General features: G+C 43.4%; 1 protein-coding gene across 1 annotated transcript in view; it reads right to left on the reverse strand.

Annotated features, from left to right (window-relative positions):
- Nucleotides 1-26,473, reverse strand: part of LOC106569341 (protein Wnt-3a) — a 27,399-nt gene extending 926 nt beyond the window's left edge. Inside the window, exons 1-4 of the mRNA XM_014140588.3 lie at nucleotides 26,018-26,473; nucleotides 15,603-15,841; nucleotides 3,985-4,250; nucleotides 1-3,826 (exon numbers count right to left, since the gene is read on the reverse strand). The exon at nucleotides 1-3,826 is cut by the window's left edge and continues 926 nt beyond it. Coding sequence (XP_013996063.1) covers nucleotides 3,347-3,826; nucleotides 3,985-4,250; nucleotides 15,603-15,841; nucleotides 26,018-26,112 — 1,080 coding nt within the window. The 5' untranslated portion in view covers nucleotides 26,113-26,473 and the 3' untranslated portion in view covers nucleotides 1-3,346. The remainder of the gene's footprint in view (nucleotides 3,827-3,984; nucleotides 4,251-15,602; nucleotides 15,842-26,017) is intronic.
- Between the last annotated feature and the right edge of the window lie 747 nt (nucleotides 26,474-27,220).

Genomic DNA, 27,220 nt, shown 5'->3' on the forward strand with positions numbered 1-27,220 from the left:
TTGGACCATGGACATGATTCCCCAACCGAAACACAGACTAGTAAACAATACTTATCAAAATATGTCTATTTGGTTAACATTCATGTACATGTCTATCCAGTCTATATGCAAAATGAATTAGTAGAAAACTTCACATTTTTGTTCAACCTACATCTAAACGCTGTCTTTCATAGAAAGAAGAATAACTAACATACATACATACATACACTATATACACAAAAGTATGTGGACACCCCTTCAAATTAGTGGATTTGGCTATTGCAGCCACAGCCGTTGCCGACGGACATTGGTAAAATGGCCTTACTGAAGAGCTCAATGACTTTGAATGTGGCACTGTCATAGGATGCAACCTTTCCAACAAGTCAGTTCATCACATTTCTGCCCTGCTAGAGCTGCCCCAGTCAACTGTAAGCACTGTTATTGTGAAATGGGAACGTCTAGGAGCAACAACAGTTCAGCCAAGAAGTGGGAGGCCACAAGCTCACAGAACGGGACGGCCGAGTGATGAAGCGTGTAACGCGTAACAATCACCTCTCCTCGGTTGCAACACTCACTACCAAGTTCCAAACTGCCTCTGGAAGCAACGTTAGCACAAGAACTGTTCATCAGGGAGCTTAATGAAATGGGTTTCCATGGGCGAGCAGCCGCACACAAGCCTAAGATCACCATATGCAATTCCAAGCGTCTGCTGGAGTGGTGTAAAGCTCGGTGCCATTGGACTCTGGAGCAGTGAAAAAGCATTCTTTGGAGGAATGAATCCCGCTTCACCATCTGGCAGTCCGACGGTAGAATCCAGGTTTGGCGGATGCTAGGAGAACACTACCTGCCTGAATGCGTAGTGCCAACTGTAAAGTTTGGTGGAGGAGGAATCATTATTCCTCCTCCACCATTAGGATCTTGTCTCATCTCTGCAACTCCCCAATGGGCTTGGGAGAGGTGAAGGTCAAGTCATGCATCCTCTGAAACATGACCCACCAAGCCACACTTCTTAACACCTGCTTGCTGAACCCAGAAGCACTAATGTGTCAGAGGAAACACCATTACAACTGATGACTGCTGTCAGCCTGCAGGTGCCCGGCCTGCCACAAGGAGTCGCTAGAGCACGATAAGCTGTAGCAAGTAAAGAATCTGTTATTCAACGCGTTTGTATGGGCTAATAGCAGTAAGGTCAAAAATACATTTTCATCAAATATTTTTTTAATATATTTTTTTGATACTTCAAGGGGTCTTAAAATTCTAAATCAAATAGCTAAATTATCCTTGGTACGACCTTCTTAAAACAATGACATATATCCCCCGGTTTAGACAGGGCTTGGACTCTAAAGGGTTAATGCCCATGATTTTGTAATGAGATGTTTGACGAGCAGGTGTCCACATACTTTTTGGTCATGTAGTGTACATACATACATACATACATACATACATACATACATACATACATACATACATACATACATACATACATACATACATACATACATACATACATACATACATACATACATACATACATACATACATGTATAATTAGCAGCATAGAAAGGGGAAGTCTTGATAGTTTCAGTGATGCTGCAGTTTGTAAGGTTGGAGGAGAAAGAAAACAGATGTAGGATCATCATTTGAACCAGTTTGTGAATTATTATGTGGATTATAATTAATGGACATTTTTGTAGTTGGTTGATACCTTAAATACACTACAAGTTTTAAATGTCCTGTATTGCAGGAAGGTTCTCCTGAAACAGGGTGATCAAATTAAGATCCTACATCTATAAGCCAGGAATCAGAATCAGATACACAGGTTTTGGTCATCGTTTTACAGCAACTACAGCTGGGTTACCACGTGACATCAGATTGCTGTTCATAACATACTGTACAAAGTATACTCTGAGAAGCATTTCAGATTACAGTTAGTAAAAGCTTACAGATAGGAAACAGTAAGATTGCATACATGCATTCATGGGCATAATGAAAACAGAATTATACTAGTGGGCAAATCTCTTTCACATACTTTCATTTTCAAACACTAAATAGCATGGGTTTGTCTGCACCGGGACACGTGATGATACACATACCGTGTTCTGCTGAACGGTTACTAACACTGATAAAAACGAGTAGAACAAGCTTTATTCTCTTCAACTAGACACAAGTGCTGAACTTTCAAACTCACTTTAGACTCTCTGACCACCTCATCCTCCACCAGCTGAAAGTCATTTGTCTTTGGGCTAAACTTTGTTTTTATCATCTAACGTTCTATGGCCAAACCTCTTGGCAACTTTCTTCAAAGAGCTTGCAGTTGTAGCAGGGTTCCCGACGAGACATTGATAGAAGATTGTATAGGGATAAACATAAATTATTTTCAAACCTGTTTGATTTGGTTGATTTGTGCTCATGTGCTTTTTGAGATCAGAATAATCCTACTTCATACCACAGATTAAAAAAGACAGAGGATTTGAGAATACATGAACACAGAAATGTAAAAACTACATTCACTTAGGTGCAAGTGCATTCTAATCCCAACATTAGTAACATGTTAACACTATATTTATCATAAAACAGTTGAAAAGTTAGTTACCACTTACATACTGCAAATGTCGAGTAGAATGTGTACTTTTGAGTGCACCATGGTCATATAAAGTTGTGAACACAGCTCAGAAATGCTGTTCTTTTTTTGTAGATATATAAAACTCATAAGCAATTAATAAGAAATGAGTACCATGAAGGTGGAGAGCAGAGTGCCACTTAATATTTAGAAAAATAGATTGTATGGTGTCCTAAAGGTTTAGACAGTGCTGTTCTGCTCTACATGAAGGAGTCAACACAGAGTATACAGACTTTTCACCAACATGGTGCTTGTCAACAGTACAGTTTATATAGCCATATACAAATTACAGTTTTCTTTTGTTGTGTCAGGAAGGAAACCAAGGCCTTGAAACACCATTCTGGAAGTCACTGAAAGTCACTCCTTGGCTACTCTTAGTTGACTGTAATGGTCTCCTCTTTTGCCTCTATCGATGAGATGGTGGTCATCAACATCATCATCAACATAACCATGTTGATTTTCTGAATGGAGCCTCCATGAGTCCACCTCTGTATTCTACAACTACCTCAGCATTCTAAGAGCGGCTGACACCACAGCATCACATGACAGGCAGCCATCTTGGTTGCCTATTAGGTGACTGTACTGTAGCTGAATCCACAGACAAGTCAACTAATGCTTGATCAAAGTCCAATCAAAGCCTCTCAAGTTCTCTGAGCCTGGCTCATACAGTAGCTTCTTCTTTTATACGTTGAAGTATTAAAAAAAACATTTGGTGAGGTGCAGAAAGAGCAGTCCCAAAGGCCCTATCTATTTGCAGGTGTGAACATCGTAGACTCGAACACACTCTTGGCAGCTGACGTAGCAGCACCAGTGGAAGATGCAGTGGCACTTCTCCTTCCGTTTCTCCGTCCGGGTGTTGTGTCCCCGGCCGCAGCACAGCAGGTCGCAGCCGTCGATGCCGTGTGATGTCAGGTTACAGGCACGGTCGCGTGTCCCGAAAGAGCCTGTCTCTGGGTTGGGCTCGCAGAAGTTGGGCGAGCTCTCGTAGTAGACCAGGTCTCGCTCCGTGGGTGGTTTGAAGAAGGTGAACTTGGGTCTCAAAGTCTCCACCCAGCCGCGGGACTCCTTGTGCTTCTCCACCACCATCTCTGATGCGCTGTCGTACTTGTCCTTCATGTAGTCTCCGATAACTCTGAAGTCAGGCTGGGACCACCAGCACGTCTTCACCTCACAGCTGCCTGACAAGCCATGGCACTTACACTTCAGGAACATGTTGTCGTTCAGAGACTGAGGGAGAGACAGACGGGACAACACAGGGGTGCAATTAGTTTAATGAATGTCAAAGTAACACCATATTACTAAGTCTTAATAACACTTGGTGATCTTTATGAATGTTTAATCCATAAGGCTGATATTATCAGTGATTCAGAGAGAAGACGTCTCACCGTTCGTCCCGCCTCGTTGTTTTGGCGGTTCATGGCAGAGCGCGCATCGGGCCGGTTCTCACGGGCGTCTGCAAACTCCCGGGACACCATGCTGCCAAAATCCACATCCTCGCTGCATCCGCCCCACTTCCAGCCCTCTCCAGGTGGGCCCTTGTGGCGTGTGTCACAACCACAGATGGTGGCTGAGCCCTCGGCGCAGGACCGCGTCACCGCGAACGCCACCCCCGCTGAGGCAATGGCATGAACGAATGCTGACTCCCGCGTGGCTGTAAAGAGAAGGAGGGGGAGAGGTAGATGTCAGATTGATATATTTATCCTAGAGGGATGGGTGCATTTTTACAGATGTGAACAACCACATACGTTTTTAAAGTTCCAATGCAGACGTTTTTATTTCAATATCAGATCATTTCTGGGTAACAATTAAGTACCTTACTGTGATAAATCGAATTGCTTCTTAGCAAAGAGCAATTTCTCAAGCATGAATGAGGTCCCGTGTGGCTCAGTTGGTAGAGCATGGTGTTTGCAACATCAGGGTTGTGGGTTCGATTCCCATGGAGGACCAGTACGGAGAAAAATGAATGAAATGTATGCATTCACTACTGTAAGTCGCTCTGGATAAGAGCGTCTGCTAAATGACTGAAATGTATATGGTTACAGGTCTATACATCTAAAACCATGGCAGAGAATGATTGATTTTTGTTACCAATAACTTTGCTGGAATGTACCCATAAATGTATCTCAACAAGTACATTGGAATGCAGGTCAGTGTTTGCGGAATGATGATGTTGACACCTGCTACTGTTCTGTCCTGTATAATCCTGTATAATACTGTAAATGTCACACATCAACCCTTCCAAAGAAAACATGTCATAGACATCTGGAATGAATGACAATGTTGACTGTGTGTGTACGTGCGTGTGTGTACATGCGTGTGTGTACATGCATGTGTGTACGTGCGTGTGTGTACGTGCGTGCGTGTGTATGTTTGTGTGTGGGAGAGAGGGAGAGATGGAGGGAGAGAGCACGGGATAGAGGGAAGGAGGCCTCTGTCAATCTGGCATAGTTTACTGATGACTAATCAAGATCAGGAACTTCCAGGGAGATGAGAGGAAGAGACAGGCCTGACAGGGCTATAATTAACAGACTCAATTAAGCTTTTGAGAGGTTAGGAAATGGCCTCACTATAAGACTCTAGGCTGAGACACAACAGAGAGAGAGAGAGAGAGAGAGAGAGAGAGAGAGAGAGAGAGAGAGAGAGAGAGAGAGAGAGAGAGAGAGAGAGAGAGAGAGAGAGAGAGAGAGAGAGAGAGAGAGAGAGAGAGTGTGTTTCAGGGATGTCAATTTTTCACAGAGGTCTTGTTGACGTTCCACTGTCCCTGCTTTTTACAGGATCCCTTATGACAGGGAGGATTCGTTGGATATATGTACTTAGGTCTTGTATGGTCTTGCACAATGACAACAACAGAGAGAGACAGATAGGGTGAGAGGGTCTGAGAGTGGAGAGAGAGAGAGAGAGTGCAACAGGGAGGAGAGAAATGGGAAGACGGGGTAGGGAAAAAGAGAGAAAGAGTGAGAGAGTTGGAAAAGAGAGGGAGAAAGAGGGAGGGAGTGGGGAGAGAGAGAGCTCCTCCCAGGCTGCAGGTTTCAACCAGTTTGAGGAATAAGGGGCATTAAAAGCAATGATACAGCAGAGGTTTACTGGCATCCATCACACCCTCCCTTAGCAGGACTGTATTCCCTCAGCAGGACTGTACTCCCTTAGCAGGACTGTATTCCCTTAGCAGGACTGTACTCCCTTAGCAGGACTGTACTCCCTTAGCAGGACTGTATTCCCTTAGCAGGACTGTATTCCCTCAGCAGGACTGTATTCCCTCAGCAGGACTGTACTCCCTTAGCAGGACTGTATTCCCTTAGCAGGACTGTATTCCCTTAGCAGGACTGTACTCCCTTAGCAGGACTGTATTCCCTTAGCAGGACTGTATTCCCTTAGCAGGACTGTATTCCCTTAGCAGGACTGTATTCCCTCAGCAGGACTGTACTCCCTTAGCAGGACTGTATTCCCTTAGCAGGACTGTATTCCCTTAGCAGGACTGTATTCCCTTAGCAGGACTGTATTCCCTCAGCAGGACTGTACTCCCTTAGCAGGACTGTATTCCCTTAGCAGGACTGTATTCCCTTAGCAGGACTGTACTCCCTCAGCAGGACTGTACTCCCTTAGCAGGACTGTATTCCCTTAGCAGGACTGTATTCCCTCAGCAGGACTGTATTCCCTTAGCAGGACTGTACTCCCTTAGCAGGACTGTATTCCCTTAGCAGGACTGTATTCCCTTAGCAGGACTGTATTCCCTCAGCAGGACTGTACTCCCTTAGCAGGACTGTACTCCCTTAGCAGGACTGTATTCCCTTAGCAGGACTGTATTCCCTTAGAAGGACTGTATTCCCTTAGCAGGACTGTATTCCCTTAGCAGGACTGTATTCCCTTAGAAGGACTGTATTCCCTTAGCAGGACTGTACCAAGCACTATTAGAAGGACTGCACTCCCTTAGCAGGACTGTACTCCCTTAGCAGGACTGTACCAAGCACTATTAGCAGGACTGTACCAAGCAGTATTAGCAGGACTGTACCAAGCAGTATTAGCAGGACTGTACCAAGCACTATTAGCAGGACTGTACCAAGCAGTATTAGCAGGACTGTACTCCCTTAGCAGGACTGTACCAAGCACTATTAGCAGGACTGTATTCCCTTAGCAGGACTGTACTCCCTTAGCAGGACTGTACTCCCTTAGCAGGACTGTACTCCCTTAGCAGGACTGTACCAAGCACTATTAGCAGGACTGTATTCCCTTAGCAGGACTGTACTCCCTTAGCAGGACTGTACTCCCTTAGCAGGACTGTACCAAGCACTATTAGCAGGACTGTACCAAGCAGTATTAGCAGGACTGTACCAAGCACTATTAGCAGGACTGTACTAAGCAGTATTAGCAGGACTGTACCAAGCACTATTAGTAGGACTGTACCAAGCACTATTAGCAGGACTGGACTCCCTTAGCAGGACTGTACCAAGCACTATTAGCAGGACTCTACCAAGCAGTATTAGCAGGACTGTACTCCCTTAGCAGGACTGTATTCCCTTAGCAGGACTGTACCAAGCAGTATTAGCAGGACTGTACTAAGCACTATTAGCAGGACTGTATTCCCTTAGCAGGACTGTACCAAGCAGTATTAGCAGGACTGTACTAAGCACTAGTAGCAGGACTGTACCAAGCACTATTAGCAGGACTGTACTAAGCAGTATTAGCAGGACTGTACCAAGCACTATTAGCAGGACTGTACTAAGCACTATTAGCAGGACTGTACCAAGCACTATTAGCAGGACTGTACCAAGCAGTATTAGCAGGACTGTACTAAGCACTATTAGCAGGACTGTACCAAGCAGTATTAGCAGGACTGTACTAAGCACTATTAGCAGGACTGTATTCCCTTAGCAGGACTGTACCAAGCAGTATTAGCAGGACTGTAGTAAGCACTATTAGCAGGACTGTACCAAGCACTATTAGCAGGACTGTATTCCCTTAGCAGGACTGTACTAAGCACTATTAGCAGGACTGTACCAAGCACTATTAGCAGGACTGTACTAAGCACTAGTAGCAGGACTGTACCAAGCAGTATTAGCAGGACTGTACCAAGCACTATTAGCAGAACTGTACCAAGCAGTATTAGCAGAACTGTACCAAGCAGTATTAGCAGGACTGTACTCCCTTAGCAGGACTGTACCAAGCACTATTAGCAGGACTGTACTCCCTTAGCAGGACTGTACCAAGCACTATTAGCAGGACTGTATTCCCTTAGCAGGACTGTATTCCCTTAGCAGGACTGTATTCCCTTAGCAGGACTGTACTCCCTTAGCAGGACTGTATTCCCCTAGCAGGACTGTACCAAGCAGTATTAGCAGGACTGTACTCCCTTAGCAGGACTGTATTCCCTTAGCAGGACTGTACTCCCTTAGCAGGACTGTATTCCCTTAGCAGGACTGTACTCCCTTAGCAGGACTGTATTCCCTTAGCAGGACTGTACTCCCTTAGCAGGACTGTACTCCCTTAGCAGGACTGTACTCCCTTAGCAGGACTGTACTCCCTTAGCAGGACTGTACCAAGCAGTATTAGCAGGACTGTACCAAGCACTATTAGCAGGACTGAACCAAGCAGTATTCGCAGGACTGTACTCCCTTAGCAGGACTGTACCAAGCACTATTAGCAGGACTGTACCAAGCAGTATTAGCAGGACTGTACCAAGCACTATTAGCAGGACTGTACCAAGCAGTATTAGCAGGACTGTACTCCCTTAGCAGGACTGTACCAAGTTGAACCCCATCAGAAAATGTCTTCTTTCCTTTGAAACATACAGATAGAATTTGACTAATGTCAGCTCTTTTCATTTTGACTGTATTCTTATTCCATGTCCCTGAAGTAGTCACTAGGTGGTGGTTGGTAGTCGGAGGTGTGAATGGTCTAAAGCTTGAGAGGGCGCCTCTTCTACTTCAATTTAAAACCGCTGAGTCTTCCACTTTTATTATCAGGATGCCAATAAACCGTGGGTCAAACCCTTACGGCTAACTGACAATGATTCCGCAGAGCAAATAAAGGGGAAGGGAGAAATGGAGGGATGATGGAAAATAAGATTATCTGGGGACAAGATGAGAAAAACATTGGTGGTGGTTGCCACTAGTTACCAAAAACACAAAGTCAAAATTGGCTATATCGTAAATATTCATGAAAACAAAAACAAGGTTAGCAGTGTGGTTAAGTTTAGGGTTAGCTTTAAAATCAAATTTTAAGAAGATACATTTAAGAAATAGGTGGGGTTTATGACTGTGATAACTAGTGATGACTGTGGGTGGTGGCTGGGACAGACCAGGGCTTACCTGGGAAAATAATGTGTCGGGGGGTGCCTAGTCTAAGTGGACTGATTGTTTGTGACATCGCCCCCCCCCCCCACCACCCTACTTTGCCGGACCCTGGCATGGCAAGTGGTCCCTACGACCTGCTGGGGGGCTGAATCCCCTATTGTGTTGCCACTGTCACACTGCGTTAGCCCCACAATGGCCCCAGATATTTTATATGAAATCTGCCCTTGCCAGTGATTAGTGGGGACCAAGTTAAGTCATAGCAACAGAGAACTATGCGTTGTCCAGACCCCGCATGTCGGCAGACTGGGAAATCCCTATTCAAATGGTTTAATAAAACAATCTAAAGGGCGTGTGAATGGGGAAAAGCGCTTTCTCTCCCGGCTTAATCTCATGGCTGCGGAGATATTGTGCTTCGAACAGCGCCCAGTGGGGAGCGGAGCTAAGGTCCCCCATCAACTCCATTTACCATACCCCTTCTTTCTTTCTTAGCTAGAGTTAATGATATACCGGTGCACTAACCTCACCTCCCCCAGCATGGAGAAACATGCACTTTATGAAAAGCAGGGTCCTCTTAGCACATCCTAAATTCTAACACTTTCTCATCCTGAGGTCAGGGGTCGTAACCTGAATTCTGTGAATGGCCTTTTCCCTGTTTGGTTTAGTTTAGGCATTAAGCACCAAGGAGAAATGCATACAGTGCATATAGAATATACCTAGATTATAGAAGTAGATGCACTGCCTTTATGTATATCTTCCATGTATTTTCCATCTAAGACACTTATCAGGGTTATTGTGGATATGTCAGTCCCTAAAGCAAGTACAAACATCCTGATTTCCCAAGCCTTGTGGCTATGGTTGTCCAGTTGCACATTATTCTCAATAGTATTGCAGTACAATAAAGTCAAACTGAGAAGCTGTGATGCCACATGAACAACTACTGCAGCTGAACTATAATTCACTATCGGGACAATGCCACAGACTATTGATCAAACTCAATGTAAGCACACGTGTCCCTATCATATCCACTTCTACATAATAGAGACACTTACATTTCTGATACATTGTATCAGAGACACTTACATTTCCTTTTTACCCATTTAATCCACTGGGGTGACTAACAGTGCATGTTTATACCTGTGAAACAGAGCTTTGTGTCTGTGTCTGTCCAGTCCACTCTCATTGGCATTCCCTGTTCTAAGCATTTCTATGACTCACACTAGGCTAGGGTTTGGCTGCAGCCATGCTGCAATGTCCTATACTCCTCCTACTCTGCCAAGTGTGCCGAGCAAGCTCCCCAAAGCACACCCTGTCCAAGTCCGACACACACACACACATTTGTTTTACTATCCTTGTGGGGACCAAACAATTGATACCCATTCAAAATCCTATTTTTCATAACCCGTAACCCTTATCTTAGCCAAACCTTTACCACAAACCCCTAACCCTAACCCTAACTCCTAACCCTAACCCCTAACCCTAATTGTAACCCTAATCCTAATTGTAACCCTAACGCTAAACTTAACACCTAAGCCTAAAATAGCCTTTTCCTTGTAGGGACTGGCAAAATGTCCCCACAATGTCAAAATGTTCCATGATTTACTATCCTTGTGAGGACTTCTCACACACTGAGAACACCTGCACAGTCTGCCTTCCCTTTCATCACAGGCAGATTCCAGCGGTGCATGTTTTGACACTGGTTAATGTAAATTAATGAGTGCTGACGCAGACATAGCCTGGAGGTATGCTAGACACTGTAAGAGGGGCAGGGCAGGAGAGACAGAGACAGAGACAGAGACAGAGAGAGAGAGAGAGAAATCGCGAGCGAGAGCGAGAGAGAGACAGAGACAGAGACAGAGCGAGCGAGAGAGAGAGAGAGAGAGAGAGAGAGAGAGAGAGAGAGAGCATAAGAGATAGAGATAGAGACAGAGACAGAGAGAAAGAGAGAGCGAGACAGAGACAGAGAGAGAGAGAGAGCGTGAGAGTGAGCGAGAGAGAGAGCGAGCGCGAGAGCGAGCACGAGAGCGAGAGTGAGACAGAGACAGAGACAGAGAGAGAGAGAGAGAAATAGCGAGCGAGAGAAAAAAGATAGAGACAGAGAGAAAGATACAGAGAGAGAGAGAGCGAGAGTGAGCGAGAGAGAGCGAGCGCGAGAGCGAGAGAGAGACAGAGACAGAGCGAGCGAGAGAGAGAGAGAGCATAAGAGATAGAGATAGAGACAGAGACAGAGAGAAAGAGAGAGCGAGACAGAGACAGAGAGAGAGAGAGCGTGAGAGTGAGCGAGAGAGAGAGAGAGAGCGAGCGCGAGAGCGAGCACGAGAGCGAGAGTGAGACAGAGACAGAGACAGAGAGAGAGAGAGAAATAGCGAGCGAGAGAAAAAAGATAGAGACAGAGAGAAAGATACAGAGAGAGAGAGCGCGAGAGTGAGCGAGAGAGAGCGAGCGCGAGAGCGAGACAGAGACAGAGACAGAGAGAGAGAGAGAGAGAGAGAGAGAGAGAAATAGCGAGCAAGAGAAAAAGATAGAGATAGAGAGAAAGATAGATAGAGACAGAGAGAAAGCGCGAGAGTGAGCGAGAGAGAGAGAGACAGAAACAGAGACAGAGACAGAAGGCAAGAGACAGAGAGAGTGAGAGACAGAGACAGAGACAGAGAGAGATATCAGGAGGATCACTGGCTGCCCATATTCTCTGTCATGCTTATCGGATATGGACGGTTCAACATGTATTCAAGTAAACAAATCATGGAAAAATCTTGTAGATGCAAAAACTTTGTAGATGTAAATACTACGTAGAAAGCTTTCATAACACAACATCTGCATGATACTGTTTGTTTGATGTGTACTGAATAAAAAGAGAGATAGTGTGAGTGAGAGGGTATGATCAGTACAATGGGTTGTTGCCAGAACCTGCAACAAAATGTTTCAAAATCCAAACTTGTTTTCCACTTAATGTTTCAAGGCATTCTATAACCTGTGTGCATATTTAAATAACTTTATCCTGTCAAGTCCATTATATATCACACATATTTTCCTTCATTCATCCTTTTCCTACCTAGTGATGGCGTATACAGTAGGTTAGGTATCTGAAGGAACAAACTTGAGCCCTGATCTTTACTCATCTTTGCTTGTTAGATGTTCAGGGAGACGTCTGCCAATGAGCTGGTTAGGACAAGGTATTGGCAATAGTAGGCTAACTACTGTAACAGATAGGTGGCAAAGCTTTTGAGGCCTACTGTTCCTTTCAGCTTTTCTTCCACTAAAAAGGCCTGAGGAGGAAACAAACACACATCCATCTGCACGGCTGACAAACAGAACAGACACTGGCCATGCCGGGGGACAATGGCCCAGAATCCACAGACAAATACAAGCATCAATCAAAGCAAATGAAATGAGAAACTTCTCCCCTATCAAAAGGTCCTGAGCCCCCGCCAGTCACTCTCCCCGGACCCTGACAAAGACACTTAATCCAACCACTTTGACCTCTCACGTTATTAAGGGCTTCACTGACCTTAATCCAATCAAAATGATTTACTAAAGCCCCCCCCAGCCCAAAGCCCAAGAGTAGCCTGGCCTGGCCGCCTGCCTCCCCGCCTCCCCTTTCCACCCAGTGGCCCTGCAATTTAGACAAGGAGGGAGAGAAGCCATGGGGAGATGTGGAGGTATTTACACCACAATGGGGCCAGGGACTGTGAACCCCTATCATTACCCACCTACTTGAGCTCAAGCCTTCTATATCAATGGAACAACTGGCTCAAGAGTTTATTAAAAGCAATTGCCCCAACTAACCCCACCTCCCACTATAGTAAACATCAGTCTTTTCCAGACCCAGTTGACAGGTTTAGACCCCCTCCCTCTTTTTCCTCCTTCCCCCACTCCTTTCCATCACCCCTCCATGCTCCTCTCACCTCATCTCTCTATCCCTGACTACTGGAAACAATCCTGGGGTCACGGTGCAAACATGTGGAGACAGAAAAAAACACTAGCTTCACGATATCACAGCTGAATGATACAACTACAAAAATGATTTTGCAAAATATGGGTTATTCGTTGGGTAACTTCATATCAAATAGAATTTTGAATTTAACGTAAGTTATCTGTCTTTATCCTTATTTTACACTCCTCACATTGAAGGGGGGGGGGGCTTAAAGGGGATTCCCTTCTAGAGAAAATCCCAACAAAAGACAACGTTCTCCACCCAAAGTGTATACACACATCATTTCATCTAATTACACTGCTCATAGCTGAAGGACTCTCTCAAGTCTATTTGAACAAGGATTTTAAGTGCATATGATACACACACACACACACACACACACACACACACACACACACACACACACACACACACACACACACACACACACACACACACACACACACACACACACACACACACACACACACACTGACTGAGGCAGAATGGAGTAAAAATGTTTGTTGCTTGTTTAACTACATGATAACAACAACTAACAACATAATGCTCTTAAACTCTCTGAATATCAACACAGGTAGCAGCCTTGAGTAAAGTGAGTGATATATACTGCTCAAAACAATAAAGGGAACACTTAAACAACACAATGTAACTCCAAGTCAATCACACTTCTGTGAAATCAAACTGTCCACTTAGGAAGCAACACTGATTGACAATACATTTCACATGCTGTTGTGCAAATGGAATAGACAACAGGTGGAAATTATAGGCAATAAGCAAGACATCCCCAATAAAGGAGTGGTTCTGCAGGGGGTGACCACAGACCACTTCTCAGTTCCTATGCTTCCTGGCTGATGTTTTGGTCACTTTTGAATGCTGGCGGTGCTTTCACTCTAGTGGTAGCATGAGACGGAGTCTACAACCCACACAAGTGGCTCAGGTAGTGCAGCTCATCCAGGATGGCACATCAATGCGAGCTGTGGCAAGAAGGTTTGCTGTGTCTGTCAGCGTAGTGTCCAGAGCATGGAGGCGCTACCAGGAGACAGGCCAGTACATCAGGAGACGTGGAGGAGGCCGTAGGAGGGCAACAACACAGCAGCAGGACCGCTACCTCCGCCTTTGTGCAAGGAGGAGCAGGAGGAGCACTGCCAGAGCCCTGCAAAATAACCTCCAGCAGGCCACAAATGTGCATGTGTCTGCTCAAACGGTCAGAAACAGACCCCACGAGGGTGGTATGAGGGTCCGAGGTCCACAGGTGGGGGTTGTGCTTACAGCCCAACACCGTGCAGGACGTTTGGCATTTGCCAGAGAACACCAAGATTGGCAAATTCGCCACTGGCGCCCTGTGCTCTTCACAGATGAAAGCAGGTTTACACTGAGCACATGTGACAGACGTGACAGAGTCTGGAGACGCCGTGGAGAACGTTCTGCTGCCTGCAACATCCTCCAGCATGACCGGTTTGGTGGTGGGTCAGTCATGGTGTGGGGTGGCATTTCTTTGGGGGGGCCACACAGCCCTCCATGTGCTCGCCAGATGTAGCCTGACCGTCATTAGGTACCGAGATGAGATCCTCAGACCCCTTGTGAGACCATATGCTGGTGCGGTTGGCCCTGGGTTCCTCCTAATGCAAGACAATGCTAGACCTCATGTGGCTGGAGTGTGTCAGCAGTTCCTGCAAGAGGAAGGCATTGATGCTATGGACTGGCCCGCCCGTTCCCCAGACCTGAATCCAATTGAGCACATCTGGGACATCATGTCTCGCTCCATCCACCAACGCCACGTTGCACCACAGACTGTCCAGGAGTTGGCGGATGCTTTAGTCCAGGTCTGGGAGGAGATCCCTCAGGAGACCATCCGCCACCTCATCAGGAGCATGCCCAGGCGTTGTAGGGAGGTCATACAGGCACGTGGAGGCCACACACACTACTGAGCCTCATTTTGACTTGTTTTAAGGACATTACATCAAAGTTGGATCAGCCTGTAGTGTGGTTTTCCACTTTAATTTTGAGTGTGACTCCAAATCCAGACCTCCATGGGTTGATAAATTGGATTTCCATTGATTATTTTTGTGTGATTTTGTTGTCAGCACATTCAACTATGTAAAGAAAAAAGTATTTAATAAGATTATTTCTTTCATTCAGATCTAGGATGTGTTGTTTAAGTGTTCCCTTTATTTTTTTGAGCAGTGTAGTTTCAGTTGAGAGGGTTAGGTATCGTTTGTCATTTGACATGCCAAGCATAACCAACATTGACAGACAAGGAAATTATTATAGTACCCTAGTATTCTTCCAAGAACATGGGAACAGGTAGCTATGGGGAAAACACTCACTTCAGGTATTCAAGTCATGCAGTTCATGCAATTTGGTTGCTACCTGTACTGTACAGCACAAAGAAAGTTATTTCCAATGTAGCCAAGTCCCTCAACAATTCAACTGGTTTTAGACATGATTCTCACAGTTAAGTGTTATTAAATGTAGATTGTAGGCCTGTCACCCACAGCCTTCCTGTTCTGGAGAGGAGTAGCCAACTCAGTGGGAAAAATACCATTGGGCAAGGCTGCGCTGTTTTATTACAGTGCCTTTTCCTCTCAAGATATGTTGTTACATTTTTCAAGCACTGGTCCAAAGATGGCTAGCTTGCACTGTTTTATGAGTGTAACCTGTGTTGTCTTTTAGGGGTATTATGGTATGTTACCTTTGTCAAGCACTGGTCCAAAGATGGCTAGCTTGCACTGTTTTATGAGTGTAACATGTGTTGTCTTTTAGGGGTATTATGGTATGTTACCTTTGTCCAGCACTGGTCCAAAGATGGCCTTGTCGTTGATGGTGGTACAGTTCCAGCGGCGGCCCCTGAATTGGTGCTGGCACTCCTGGATGCCAATCTTCACCCCCTCGGCCACACTGGGCATGATCTCCACGTAGTTTCGGCAGAATCGCAGCTGTTTGGGCACCAGGCCAGGGATGGAGCCACACAGGATGGGCTGGGAGCCCAGGGACGAGTACTGGTGGCCCACCGCTAGGGACCTGCATGGGGGAAACAGGAGGCTGGTTAGTGCCATGATATACTGAGTGTGTGTTTCTCTGTTTGCGGGTGTATGCAGTGTGTATGTGCAGTGTGTGTGCGTGTGCGTTTGCACGTGTGTGTGTATCCAGCATGGTCTCATAGACTAGATGTAACATACAAAATGTAAACCCATGGATGGATGGGCGTATAATGTGAAAATCTAGCATCTAGTTCGAATCTCATCATGGACAACTTCAGCATTTTAGCTAATTAGCAACTTTTCAACTACTTACCGTAAATTCCGGACTATAAGCCGCAACTTTTTTCCCAGGCTTTGAACCTCGCGGCTTAAACAATGACGCGGCTAATATATGGATTTTTCCCACTTTCAATAAAAAAATAAAAAAAAAACACATTCTGTGACGTACTCAGTTTTTGGCACATGAAGCTTTCATTAGACCAATGAAATTGCCGAACGGGTTAAGGTCAAACTACTTTTTTGTTTACTGTTTAGATTAAATCGAGCGCTCTCAAACTTCCCATCATTCTGATTACGGTAGTCATTTTGTCACCCTCATCATGGCAAAGACACGGAGAAATGCATATGATGCAGGCGATTGATCTGGCTGTTGGAAAAGGAAATAGAGCTGCTGCACGGGAGCTTGGTCTTAATGAGTCGATGATAAGACGTTGGAAACAGCAGCGTGAGGAATTCAAAAAAAGACAACTAAAGCTTACTGCAAATGTTTTATTTTTTGTTACAAGCCGTGTTTCGTTAAAGCCTATTTATTTTTGTTACAAGCCGTGTTTCGTTAAAGCCTGTGTAAAGTTAATTTGTTTCAATGTACCAGTAGGCACCTGCAGCTTATAGACCTGTGCGGCTTATTTATGTTAAAAAAATATAAAAAAATTCAGTGGGTGCGCTTAATAGTCCGGAAATTACGGTACTACTTTTTAGCGATTTTGCAACTACTTAGCATGTTAGCTAACCCTAACACTAGCCTTAACCCTTTTAGCTAACCCTTCCCCTAACCCTAACCCTAGCCTTAACCCTTTTAGCTAACCCTTCCCCTAACCCTAACCCTAGCCTTAACCCTTTTAGCTAACCCTTCCCCTAACCCTAACCTTAACACTTTTAGCTAATCCTTCCCATAACCCTAACTTTAACTCTTTAACCTAATTCCTAAGCTTAACCCTAACCTTAACTCTAACCCCTAGCCAAGCTAACGTTAGTCAGCTAGCCACCTACCTAGAATTCGTTACATATAATACGTTTGGCATATTCGTAACATATTGTATGTTTCGCAAATTTGTAACATATAATACGAATTGTATTTCGTAACATATCATACAAGATGGGTGATAGACATCCACAAATTAATACATAACATACGAAACTAAACTAAATGGAGTGTTACGGAGTTACGTACAGAATAATATGAAATGCTCTGAGACCAGGTTGGTGTATCAGATGCTACCATTAAGCATCCATGCCTTATCCCTGCATCTATCCCCTCTGTAACCACCTGGCCTTTGTGTGGATTTAAAACAGTCTCAATCCTATACTCCAGCGATAACAAAGCAGGGCCACGGGGAAAGATGAAAGTCCCCAGTGAACCCCAAGTGGTTCATAGACCTCTAGGTTGAGAACTTTGAAACGGCACCTTGTTATTACAGAGAACCACAACCTTTTTTTTACCCTTGGCTTAGGGTAATGAGAGTGCAAATGTACACTGAGACTTCAGAGGTATGTATTAATTATATATCCATCCGTCCTCATCGTCCCCTCCCTTTGAGGATGGGGATTCTGGGTTGCAACAAGTGCAAACTTGATTGTTCTCTGATTATATCTTTCTCTCTGTGTTTTTGTGTGTGTGTCTCAATTGAGGTATTTACATCGCTCATAACCATTGAACCGTGACAACTAGTCCACTGCTGTGTCATCTCGTGTTATGTCATCCTAGTACTTTTGTAGAAGACTTTTCAAGCAGCATGCTGTAATTGTTTGATCTAAAGAAGGCAGTAAGGCACCAGTCAATCTGGCTCCAGTCAGTTTGTATTTCCACTGTTTTGTACAGTGGCCATGAAATTAGATGAATTTATGGCCGCTATATTCTAACAGCAGCATATAAACTTTATTGTCACCAAGGCGGACATTGTTTAGGACACAGTTCCATTTTCCATACCCCAATATGGCTGCTTAGTTGATATCCTACTGTACCCATGAATTATTACAGTATATTAAGAAGATATACTCAGACCACTCTCATGACACTTCCACATGAAGCTTGTTACATACAGTATGTTTCCTTCCCTCCTCACTCACTGTTTCTCTGCTCTCCTCCTCTCATCCCATCACTCTGTTTTGATTTAGCCACCATGTTCCATTTATTTCCATTCATCCTCTTCCACCGTACTAGAGTGGGTGAGTTGGGGTTAATTCCATTTCAATTACTATCCATCCTTGTCAGCTCAGGTAGATACAGCTCATAGATGTGCTGGGTTTGGACAAACCTCGTTCTATGAATGAGATTGTTATATTAATCAATTCATCATGAATATAAACATATTATGTAACGGCCATAACATAACATTTGATTTAATAGCTGACTTCCTATTGTCATTGGCAAGGCAACTACCGCATAGTAGCAACAAGTGCCTTCTTGGCACTCCATTCAACAGCTCCTTCTGCAGTAACATCAGTCCACACTAAGGCTGCTATTGATGACAGTAATCTGGTGATCCAAGTCTGAGTGATCTGGCCATAATGACAGAGGCTGACAGTGCAGTGTTTGTTTGCATAGCGACCTAATCCAACCTCCAACAGTAGAACAAGGGAATTTTACACTTATCCAAAATAACATGAGGTGGACAAAAAGAAGATCAAGTAGATAGAAGCGATGTCCACCCACTGTTTTGCTGCTCCAACAGTAGCCCTAGAGTGAGAGCAGGTGGAAGCAGGCAGGTCTTGTGCAGCTCAATTAGCTCACTAACTGTTGACCTGTGCAACGATGTTTAAGAAGTAATCACTCTGTGATCACAAGAACAAGATAACCACACAGAGACAAAGTTCTACCCCCAGGCACTTCTAAATTACACCCTAATTTAAAAAAAAAAACATTTTTTTACCGTATTATCCTACACTGAGAGGTCCTGGTCGTCCCTGAGAAGCACACTGACCTTGTGTACCATACGTATGCATCGCAAATCAACAGTCACAAAGATAATATATTGTTTGCTCTAAACAAATGAAGCTCAACTGAACACATCTAGTCCCATGCGTCTGCTTTCACCTCTTGTCTTTAGCCTACATACCTCAATGGGTTACCTAATAGGTGTAGCCATTTAGTACTTTCCAAAGTACATCCCAGAGCAAATGGCGGAGCAATGTGTCATGCTCACTTTAAAGGGTTTCTCATGTTATTTTGTTTGACTCTTAGACATGACTAGACCTCTGGTTAATCATATATGAGAAATACAAAAAGAAAGACAGGGAGAAACAGGTTTTAAAAGTGTCTGTGAGGAAATCACATCCTCATGGCCTGCATTTTGTCTGCGATAAATATGAATGAAAGCAAGCGCATCAGTAAACAAGGAAACTCCTATTACAAAATGACCTCTCTTTGGCCCCTTGTCAATCCGCATCCTGAGGTGCTGAGCAGAGCATAGCATAGCACACCTCTTACAACAGAAACCTGAGTCCACCTCACAACGCACCTCAGACACTTGCCCCTAATACACATAACGTGTAGAGTAGAAATGTGAAGACTGAACCATGCCAAGTGGAACCAGCAACACAAGTATAACTCCCTCTGCAAGTGTGAGCAGATAGGATCTTGTCTGGGGGAAGACAGAAGGGGGAAGAAGGGAAAACAAATGGCACAGCTTTTAATTTGACCTGTAGACGTTCTGTTCTGCCAGGAAGAACTCATGAATGTTTCTGTGGGTGTTGAGTGAGTTTAGCAGGTGTAAGAAAACAAACAAAGGCAGGATTCCAAACTGTTTGACTAGCTAGCTACATTGATACTCTGCTACTGTATGTGGTTTTATTTCACCGTTGTGCTGCACTTATTGCTGTATTGCTTTATGCAGTTCCCCACACCTGTTGATTGTGGTTATATACACTACCAGTCAAAAGTTTTAGAACACCTACTCATTCAAGGGTTTTTCTTTATTTTTACTATTTTCTACATTTTAGAATAATAGTGAAGACATCAACACTACGAAATAACACATAAGGAATCATGTAGTAACCAAAAAAGTGTTAAACAAATGAAAATATATTTTATATTTGAGATTCTTCAAATAGCCACCCTTTGCATTGATGACAGATTTGCACACTCTTGGTATTCTCTCAACCAGCTTCACCTGGAATGCTTTTCCAACAGTCTTGAAGGAGTTCCAAAATATGCTGAGCACTTGTTGGCTGCTTTTCCTTCACTCTGCAGTCTGACTCATCCCAAACCATCTCAATTTGGTTGAGGTCAGGGGATTGTGGAAGCCAGGTCACCTGATGCAGCACTCCATCACTCTCCTTCTTGGTAAAATAGCTCTTACACAGCCTGGAGGTGTGTTGGGTCATTGTCCTGTTGAAAAACAAATGATAGTCCCACTAAGCCCAAACCAGATGGGATGACGTATCGCTGCAGAATGCTGTGGTAGCCATGCTGGTTAAGTGTGCCTTGAATTCTAAATAGATTACTGACAGTGTCACCAGCAAAGCACCCCCACACGATCACATCTCCTCAACAATGCTTCACGGTGTGAACCACACATGTGGAGATCATCTGTTCATCTACTCTGTGCCTCACAGTCATAAAGACATGGCGGTTAGAATCAAAAATCAAAAATTTGGACTCAGACCAAAGGACAGATTTCCACTGGTCTAATGTCAATTTCTTGTGTTTTTTTGGCCTAAGCAAGTCTCTTCTTATTATTGGTGTCCTTTAGCAGTGGTTTCTTTGCAGCAATTCGACCATAAAGGCCTGATTCACGCAGTCTCCTCTGAACAGTTGATGTTGAGATGTGTCTGTTACTTGAATTCGGTGAAGCATTTATTTTGGCTGCAATTTCTGTGGCTGGTAACTCTAATGAACTTATCCTCTGCAGCAGATGTAACTCTGGGTTTTCCTTTCCTGACTGACCTTCATGTCTTAAAGTAATGATGGACTGTAGTTTCTCTTTGCTTATTTGAGCTGTTCTTGCCATAATCTGAATTTGGCCCTTTACCAAATAGGGCTATATTCTGTATACCACCTCTACCTTGTCACAACACAACTGATTGGCTCAAATGCAATAAGAAGGAAAGAAATTCCCCAAATTAACTTTTAAGAACGCACACCTGTTAATTGAAATGCATTCCAGGTGACTACCTCATGAAGCTGGTTGAGAGAATGCCAAGAGTGTGCAAAGCTGTCATCAAGGCAAAGGGTGGCTATTTGAAGAATCTCAAATTTTAAATATATTTTGATTTGTTTAATTTGTTTTGGTTACGACATGATTCCATATGTGTTATTTCATAGTTTTGATGTCTTCACTATTATTCTACAATGTAGAAAATATAAAAAATAAAGAAAAACCCTTAGTAGGTGTTCTGAAACTTTTGACCGTTAGTGTACATTTTTAGGTGTGGCCTGTTGATTCACATTTATGCGAAACTCATGTTTGACCATGTTTGAGCTGGCTAAACCTGGTAGTGAATGGGAGTGTACGCTGTAGAATATATGATTTGATCAATACAGCCAGCCAGCCAGCCAGCCAGCCAGCCAGCCAGCCAGCCAGCCAGCCAGCCAGCCAGCCAGCCAGCCAGCCAGCCAGCCAGCCAGCCAGACAGACAGACAGCCAGACAGACAGACAGACAGACAGACAGACAGACAGACAGACAGACAGAGAGATAGACAGAACCTGCCTGGACACATAGTCATAAGTCTCAAGACGTCCCATACAGGCTGAGTGATTCAGGTCACCTCTATGCCTGTAAGGAAGCATGAGGAGAAGAAGCGGCAATGCTTCAACAGAATATGATTCATGGATTTGTTACAGAGGTAGACTATAAAGGACATGGTGTTATTGAGTGCTAAAAAATACATATTTTACATGCTGTACAACTTCATTTCAGATATATGGAGTTTGTGGTCTAAGGTTGAATGCAAACTGTTTGTATTTATTAGTGAATGGTCCTCCTTGTAATTCATAGATCTAAAGTGAACATATTACAAAAGGTATTTTTATTTCCTCATAGGTAAATAATGCATCATGTGTCTGATATCGCATTCCTTACCACTTGCCACTGAGCAGAAAAAAACATTTCCTGTTGGTGATACACAAACTCAAACAAAATCAAGACCATTGAGGATTCATATAAACCAGACCTGTATCATCTCTATAAACAGTAGCTGCATGTTATCATCAGAAATACACACACAAGAGAAAATAATAGATATCATGTTTGATTCTAGTCTCAGTCAGTATAGATCTTTCCTCCTCTCACTGAAGTGTATCCAGCCTAGGTTTAATGCATATTTCAGCAAGCCCAAGCAGGGTACCGTAGAATTACCACTTTACTCTTGCAGGCCCCGGGGCTTTGGAGCCGACTTTGACATCAAGAGAGCATGTTTGGGAAAAGGAATGTGCGGCAAGCTTTCACCTCCAGGTATTTATCTTTTAAGGTGGTGTGGGGTGGGTGTGTGGCGGGTGCAGTCAGGCTGAGCCATGACAGGTCAGGGAGTTAGACAGACATGAACCTTCTTGGTTGAGATCCACATCCTCCACCAATCCTCCACCATGATCCGCCTGCCACTGTACAGTATACACCCTTAGAATAAAGGGTTCCAAAAGGGTTCTTTGGCTGTCCCCATAGGAGGTAGAACCCCTTTGGTTCCATGTAGAACCCTCCATGGAAAGGGTTCTACATTGAACCTAAAAGGGTTCTTCAAAGGGTTCTCCTATGGTGACAGCCAAAAAAAACCTTTTAGGTTCTAGATAGCACCTTTTTTTCTAAGAGTGTAGTTAAAGGTGAAATACCTCTGGTGGCCCTTCCAATTCCAAGCGGCATTCAGGCACCAGCTTCCACCAACATACCTCCACAAAGCTACTTTTCATCATAATATTATCTGTCAGTTATTGGATGGTTGACAGGTTATTTGCTAAAGTAAAGTCACATTTGGTGAGAGGATCTAAAAAAGGCCTATTGTTCAACAGCATGGTGTTCAAATTGGATTGAATTATAGTACCATGAAACACACGTTTCTATTTTAGCTTCTTATCTCACTCTTTAGTGAGGTATCTAGTTTCCATGAAGCCAGAATCAATCAAAACTCGATATTACGTAAAGTATGCAGAGTTCAATGGTGACTTCACTTCAGCTCCTTATAGCCTGGTGCTGCAGCTCCAGCTGAGCTTTGTTTGTATTGGTAGGGGTGATACAATAAACCCAGAGAGACCTCAATGGCGTCATTGGACACGCTCGCCTCTGTTTTGCTTCCGTCGTTGCACTCTTGCCCAGACTGAATCAGTGCTCTGACCCACCCGCCAATAGCAAATCATAAACACACAAGTTGATGACAGAGGCTGGTTACTGTGACCAAATGGAAGCCTGCCTGCCATCCTCTTTGTCAGTCATCATGACTGGATCTGGTGTTTTGATACAATCTTGGCCCCACAAAAAAGAAACAAAAAAGAAAGCTCCTTTATGATCCAAAAAGAGAGGGTGAATGATTGTGTACTGTGGGCTGTACCTCAAGAACATACTGTTTTGCATTGACATAAGTTATAACTCTGTCACTTTGATTCTGGAACCCATCTGGAGGAACTTGGGGACCAACCCTCTGTCAGCATTGTAGTAGACCAGTGTTTCCCAAACCTCTCCTTGAGTAGCCCTAGCCACTCCCACTTAATTGAGCTACGGTATTCTACTAGGACACCTTGATTCAACCGATCAAGGGCTTGATGATTAGCACTAGTTGAATCGGGTACTAGTACTGGTATAGATCAAATAGGGGAACGGCTAGCGGGGGTACTGAAAGAGATGTTTGGGAACCACAGAAGTAGACCATAGCCTTTAGGTTTCTCCCCTCAGAATGAACCCATCCTGATCCTGACCAGTCTCTCAGCCCTAGGTCTCAGAGCAGGAGTGCTGATTTAGGACTAGAGCCCACCACTGTTTATGCTGGATATCTGTCCAGCTGAGCGTGTAATTAGATTAATAGGAGACCTATTAGCTGAATTAAGTGCAGGGACGCAGCATCTTTAATATTTCATGGGGAAACATTGATTTGAGGAAGGATGCAGTGTGTGATTGGTGAAATGTAAATCTGTAGTGAATTGCTTGGGGCTGAGGATCTCTGATCTAGGACTGTGTCTATACTGTAGCATCCCCTGTCCTCCGGCTATTATGCCTCTGGGCTGCAGTAACTGACAAATGTCTCCCCTCTCAAGGGAAGAGGAGTTAGTTGTTCAAAAAGAGGGTTCCACTAGCCTTTCTACGAAATCCATCCTAAAGAGGAAAAAATTGAATTCACATTCATCCAATTTTCTATCCTTTTTCAACCCACTGTCACTAATGAATTCCTCTCCAATTGCACTCTTCCATCATTGTTTCTTTCTCAGTTTGATCAGCTGACTCAACCAGTTCACCCAGTGTTGTTGGCTCAAATCCCACTCTTTTCTTGCATCTATTTTTGTTGTTGTTTTTTCAACACAGATCAATGAATGGTCAATTGAAGCTCCTCTAATGACCTAAGGCAGTCCTACTTACATTATAAATGTCACCTTCAATCAAGATACTTTTATAGCATGCAATAAGCTTACTCAATAACTCAGAAAACAGTCAATATTTTGTGATGAGATGACACCAGACATCTCTTACCTTTAAAATAAGACATTCGGTCAATTATGGATTATTTTCAATCAAAATGCAATTCCAGTTGAAAACCTTACATCCTCATTTCCATTGGTCTGTGAATGGACCATTGGGTTTAATTCCTTTTTCAACTGACCCCCAACTCAAGGCCTACAGCCATCCCTCATTCTCCATAGGCGGACTTAACACATGCGAAAAAGAATTTGACTGTTTGGGAAATGATCAACACCAGTCCTTTAAGAAGACTAATAAATAACACGAATAAATAACAATTGCGTATGGGTACCACCAAACAACATATGTTAGGCTGTAGTTTATGAAGCATCATTGAAAGCTCATTTCAATGATGAAGCCAGGATAATCAGTGTCTGAGGCTATACAAATAATTGTAGTATAGGGTTACACCACTCCATTGGATGACATAACTGATAGGCCAATTTCAATTAAATACTGAGCTTTGGGAAATAATCAATATTCTCAATCGTGAAATTCGCGTATTCAATAAAATCTATATTATACATATCGAATAAAACATTGAGATTATTAGGTCATTTAAATGTTGCGTTTAAACTTTGATTAAAATAATAACGCGAAGGAAAGTAAGCTGAACGTGTTTTCTTGAATGATGATTCCACATTATTTGTGTTATTTATTATTATTATTGTTGTTGAATATTAGTATCATGAAACTAATAACCTTTCCGTTTCGCACCGCCCCTCTCATAAACGCATGTAATATTCAACAATAATAATAATAATATTAATAAATAATAATAATAATTTGAAATCATCATTCAACAAAACACGTTCAGCTTACTTTCCTTCGCGTTATTATTTGAATCAATATCTATCATCAGCGATCTCTTATCAAGTAGAATGCAGCATGACCTCTTTTTAGGGTAGTCAAAGCAAACTGAAACTAGTTTACACAAAAATCTCTTAGAATTTTATTTTGCATAACCAGTAGGGGTAAGTAGGATATTATTGTTTCCGCACTGCATGCGTTTTTAAATCAATAGCTTCAGTGACTCACGTGCTGTTTTTTTCTTCATACAATTTCACTTGACTAGCTCTATAACCCATCTTCACGATTCTGTCTCTGCTGGTTAACGTCGATATCCACTGTCCGCTGACAGGGTCAATTAGACCGGTATGATAGCCCAGGCTACAACTTAATTGCCGGGGCGCCCAGCATCGGAAACCACATGCTGATATTATTCTTTCAAACAAACGAACTGAAAGCAACAATAAACGAACAAGTATATTGATTAAATAATAGGTCGCTATAATTTTTCAGAACATGTTGCAGTTAAAAGTAGAGTGAAGATAAAACTTACCACCAGATAGGATAACTTGGTATGGCATGCGTAAGCCCACAAAGAAACAGGAAACATCCAAGGAATATCATCCTTAAAAAAGTTTCGCAAAACATCTTCACCACATACACGCGCGTTCATACGCGCGCACTCCGTTTTTCAATTAGAAAAAAACCCCAAAACAATCTGTGCTGCTGACCAATATTTCTCACCTTGTCCTAAAAAGGCTAGGCTAGAGAAACAATCTTTTGCGACTAGTCATGGCAGAAGGGAGCCAAATATAAAAAGTTAAAAGCAGCTTGCTTTTAGGACCCAATCAGCAGGTATTGCCAAAGGGGAAATTCTGGTCATACTGTTCCCTTTCGAGCGCGCTATCCCTGAGTCAGTCAGGCTGAAAGCAAACACAAGAATGAGCTAATTTGAAGAAGATAGTGTTTTAGTGCTCATTGAGACATGGTCGCATTGGCATGCTGTGTGTGATATATAATGTTGTTTAAAGGAGAAGAGGGAGGGCCCGAGGTCTTTTAAATAGACATCGAACCCCCGTGGATTGGGTAGCTATAACAACCTGTCCGGATTTCGCTCCCTGGTTTGAAGCTGCTAAAATGCAGAAATAGATATGTGTGAATTGCTTGAGCCCCGCTATTCAGTTTCCTAATCCTTCATTTGTCCCCTGTATGCCATCATGGATGCATCTACATTCCCCTGAAAAGTTATTTTGTAAGTGATGAGCTGAGTAGTAAATACATGGAGCTTTAACTTGCAGATGTAGTTATGTCAGTACTTCTAATTTAGGAGCCCAAAGCATGATCCTGATAATGGTCCTTATTATATTATACCCATTCAGATAGCCTAGGCTATATTCACTTTCACATATCGCCTTAATTATTGATGCCATTTGTCTAATTTATATGACAAAATTATAGGCATACAAGAGTGAAATTCATGTCGAATGTCCAAATAGCATCATAAAACATCTGCAAACTAGTAAAATATCATCTGGAATCAAATATTGTTCACTTTACACAGATTACAATACGATTTTTTTTTTTAAAAGAAGAACTTTTGGCGAGATAAACCAGACTTTTTTCAATGAACTGTCCATGGTGCTTATGGGTTATCTATAGGCTGCTCCACTCCACTTCATGTCATTGCATCGCGAGCATCCCAAAGGGTTGCCCGTCCCGCGCTGTGCCGAGTTTAAATGGCAGGGTGTTATATTTC

This window comes from Salmo salar, chromosome 14 (assembly GCF_965601325.2).
Source record: "Salmo salar chromosome 14, fSalSal1, whole genome shotgun sequence".
In the NCBI taxonomy this organism is placed as follows: Eukaryota; Metazoa; Chordata; class Actinopteri; order Salmoniformes; family Salmonidae; genus Salmo; species Salmo salar.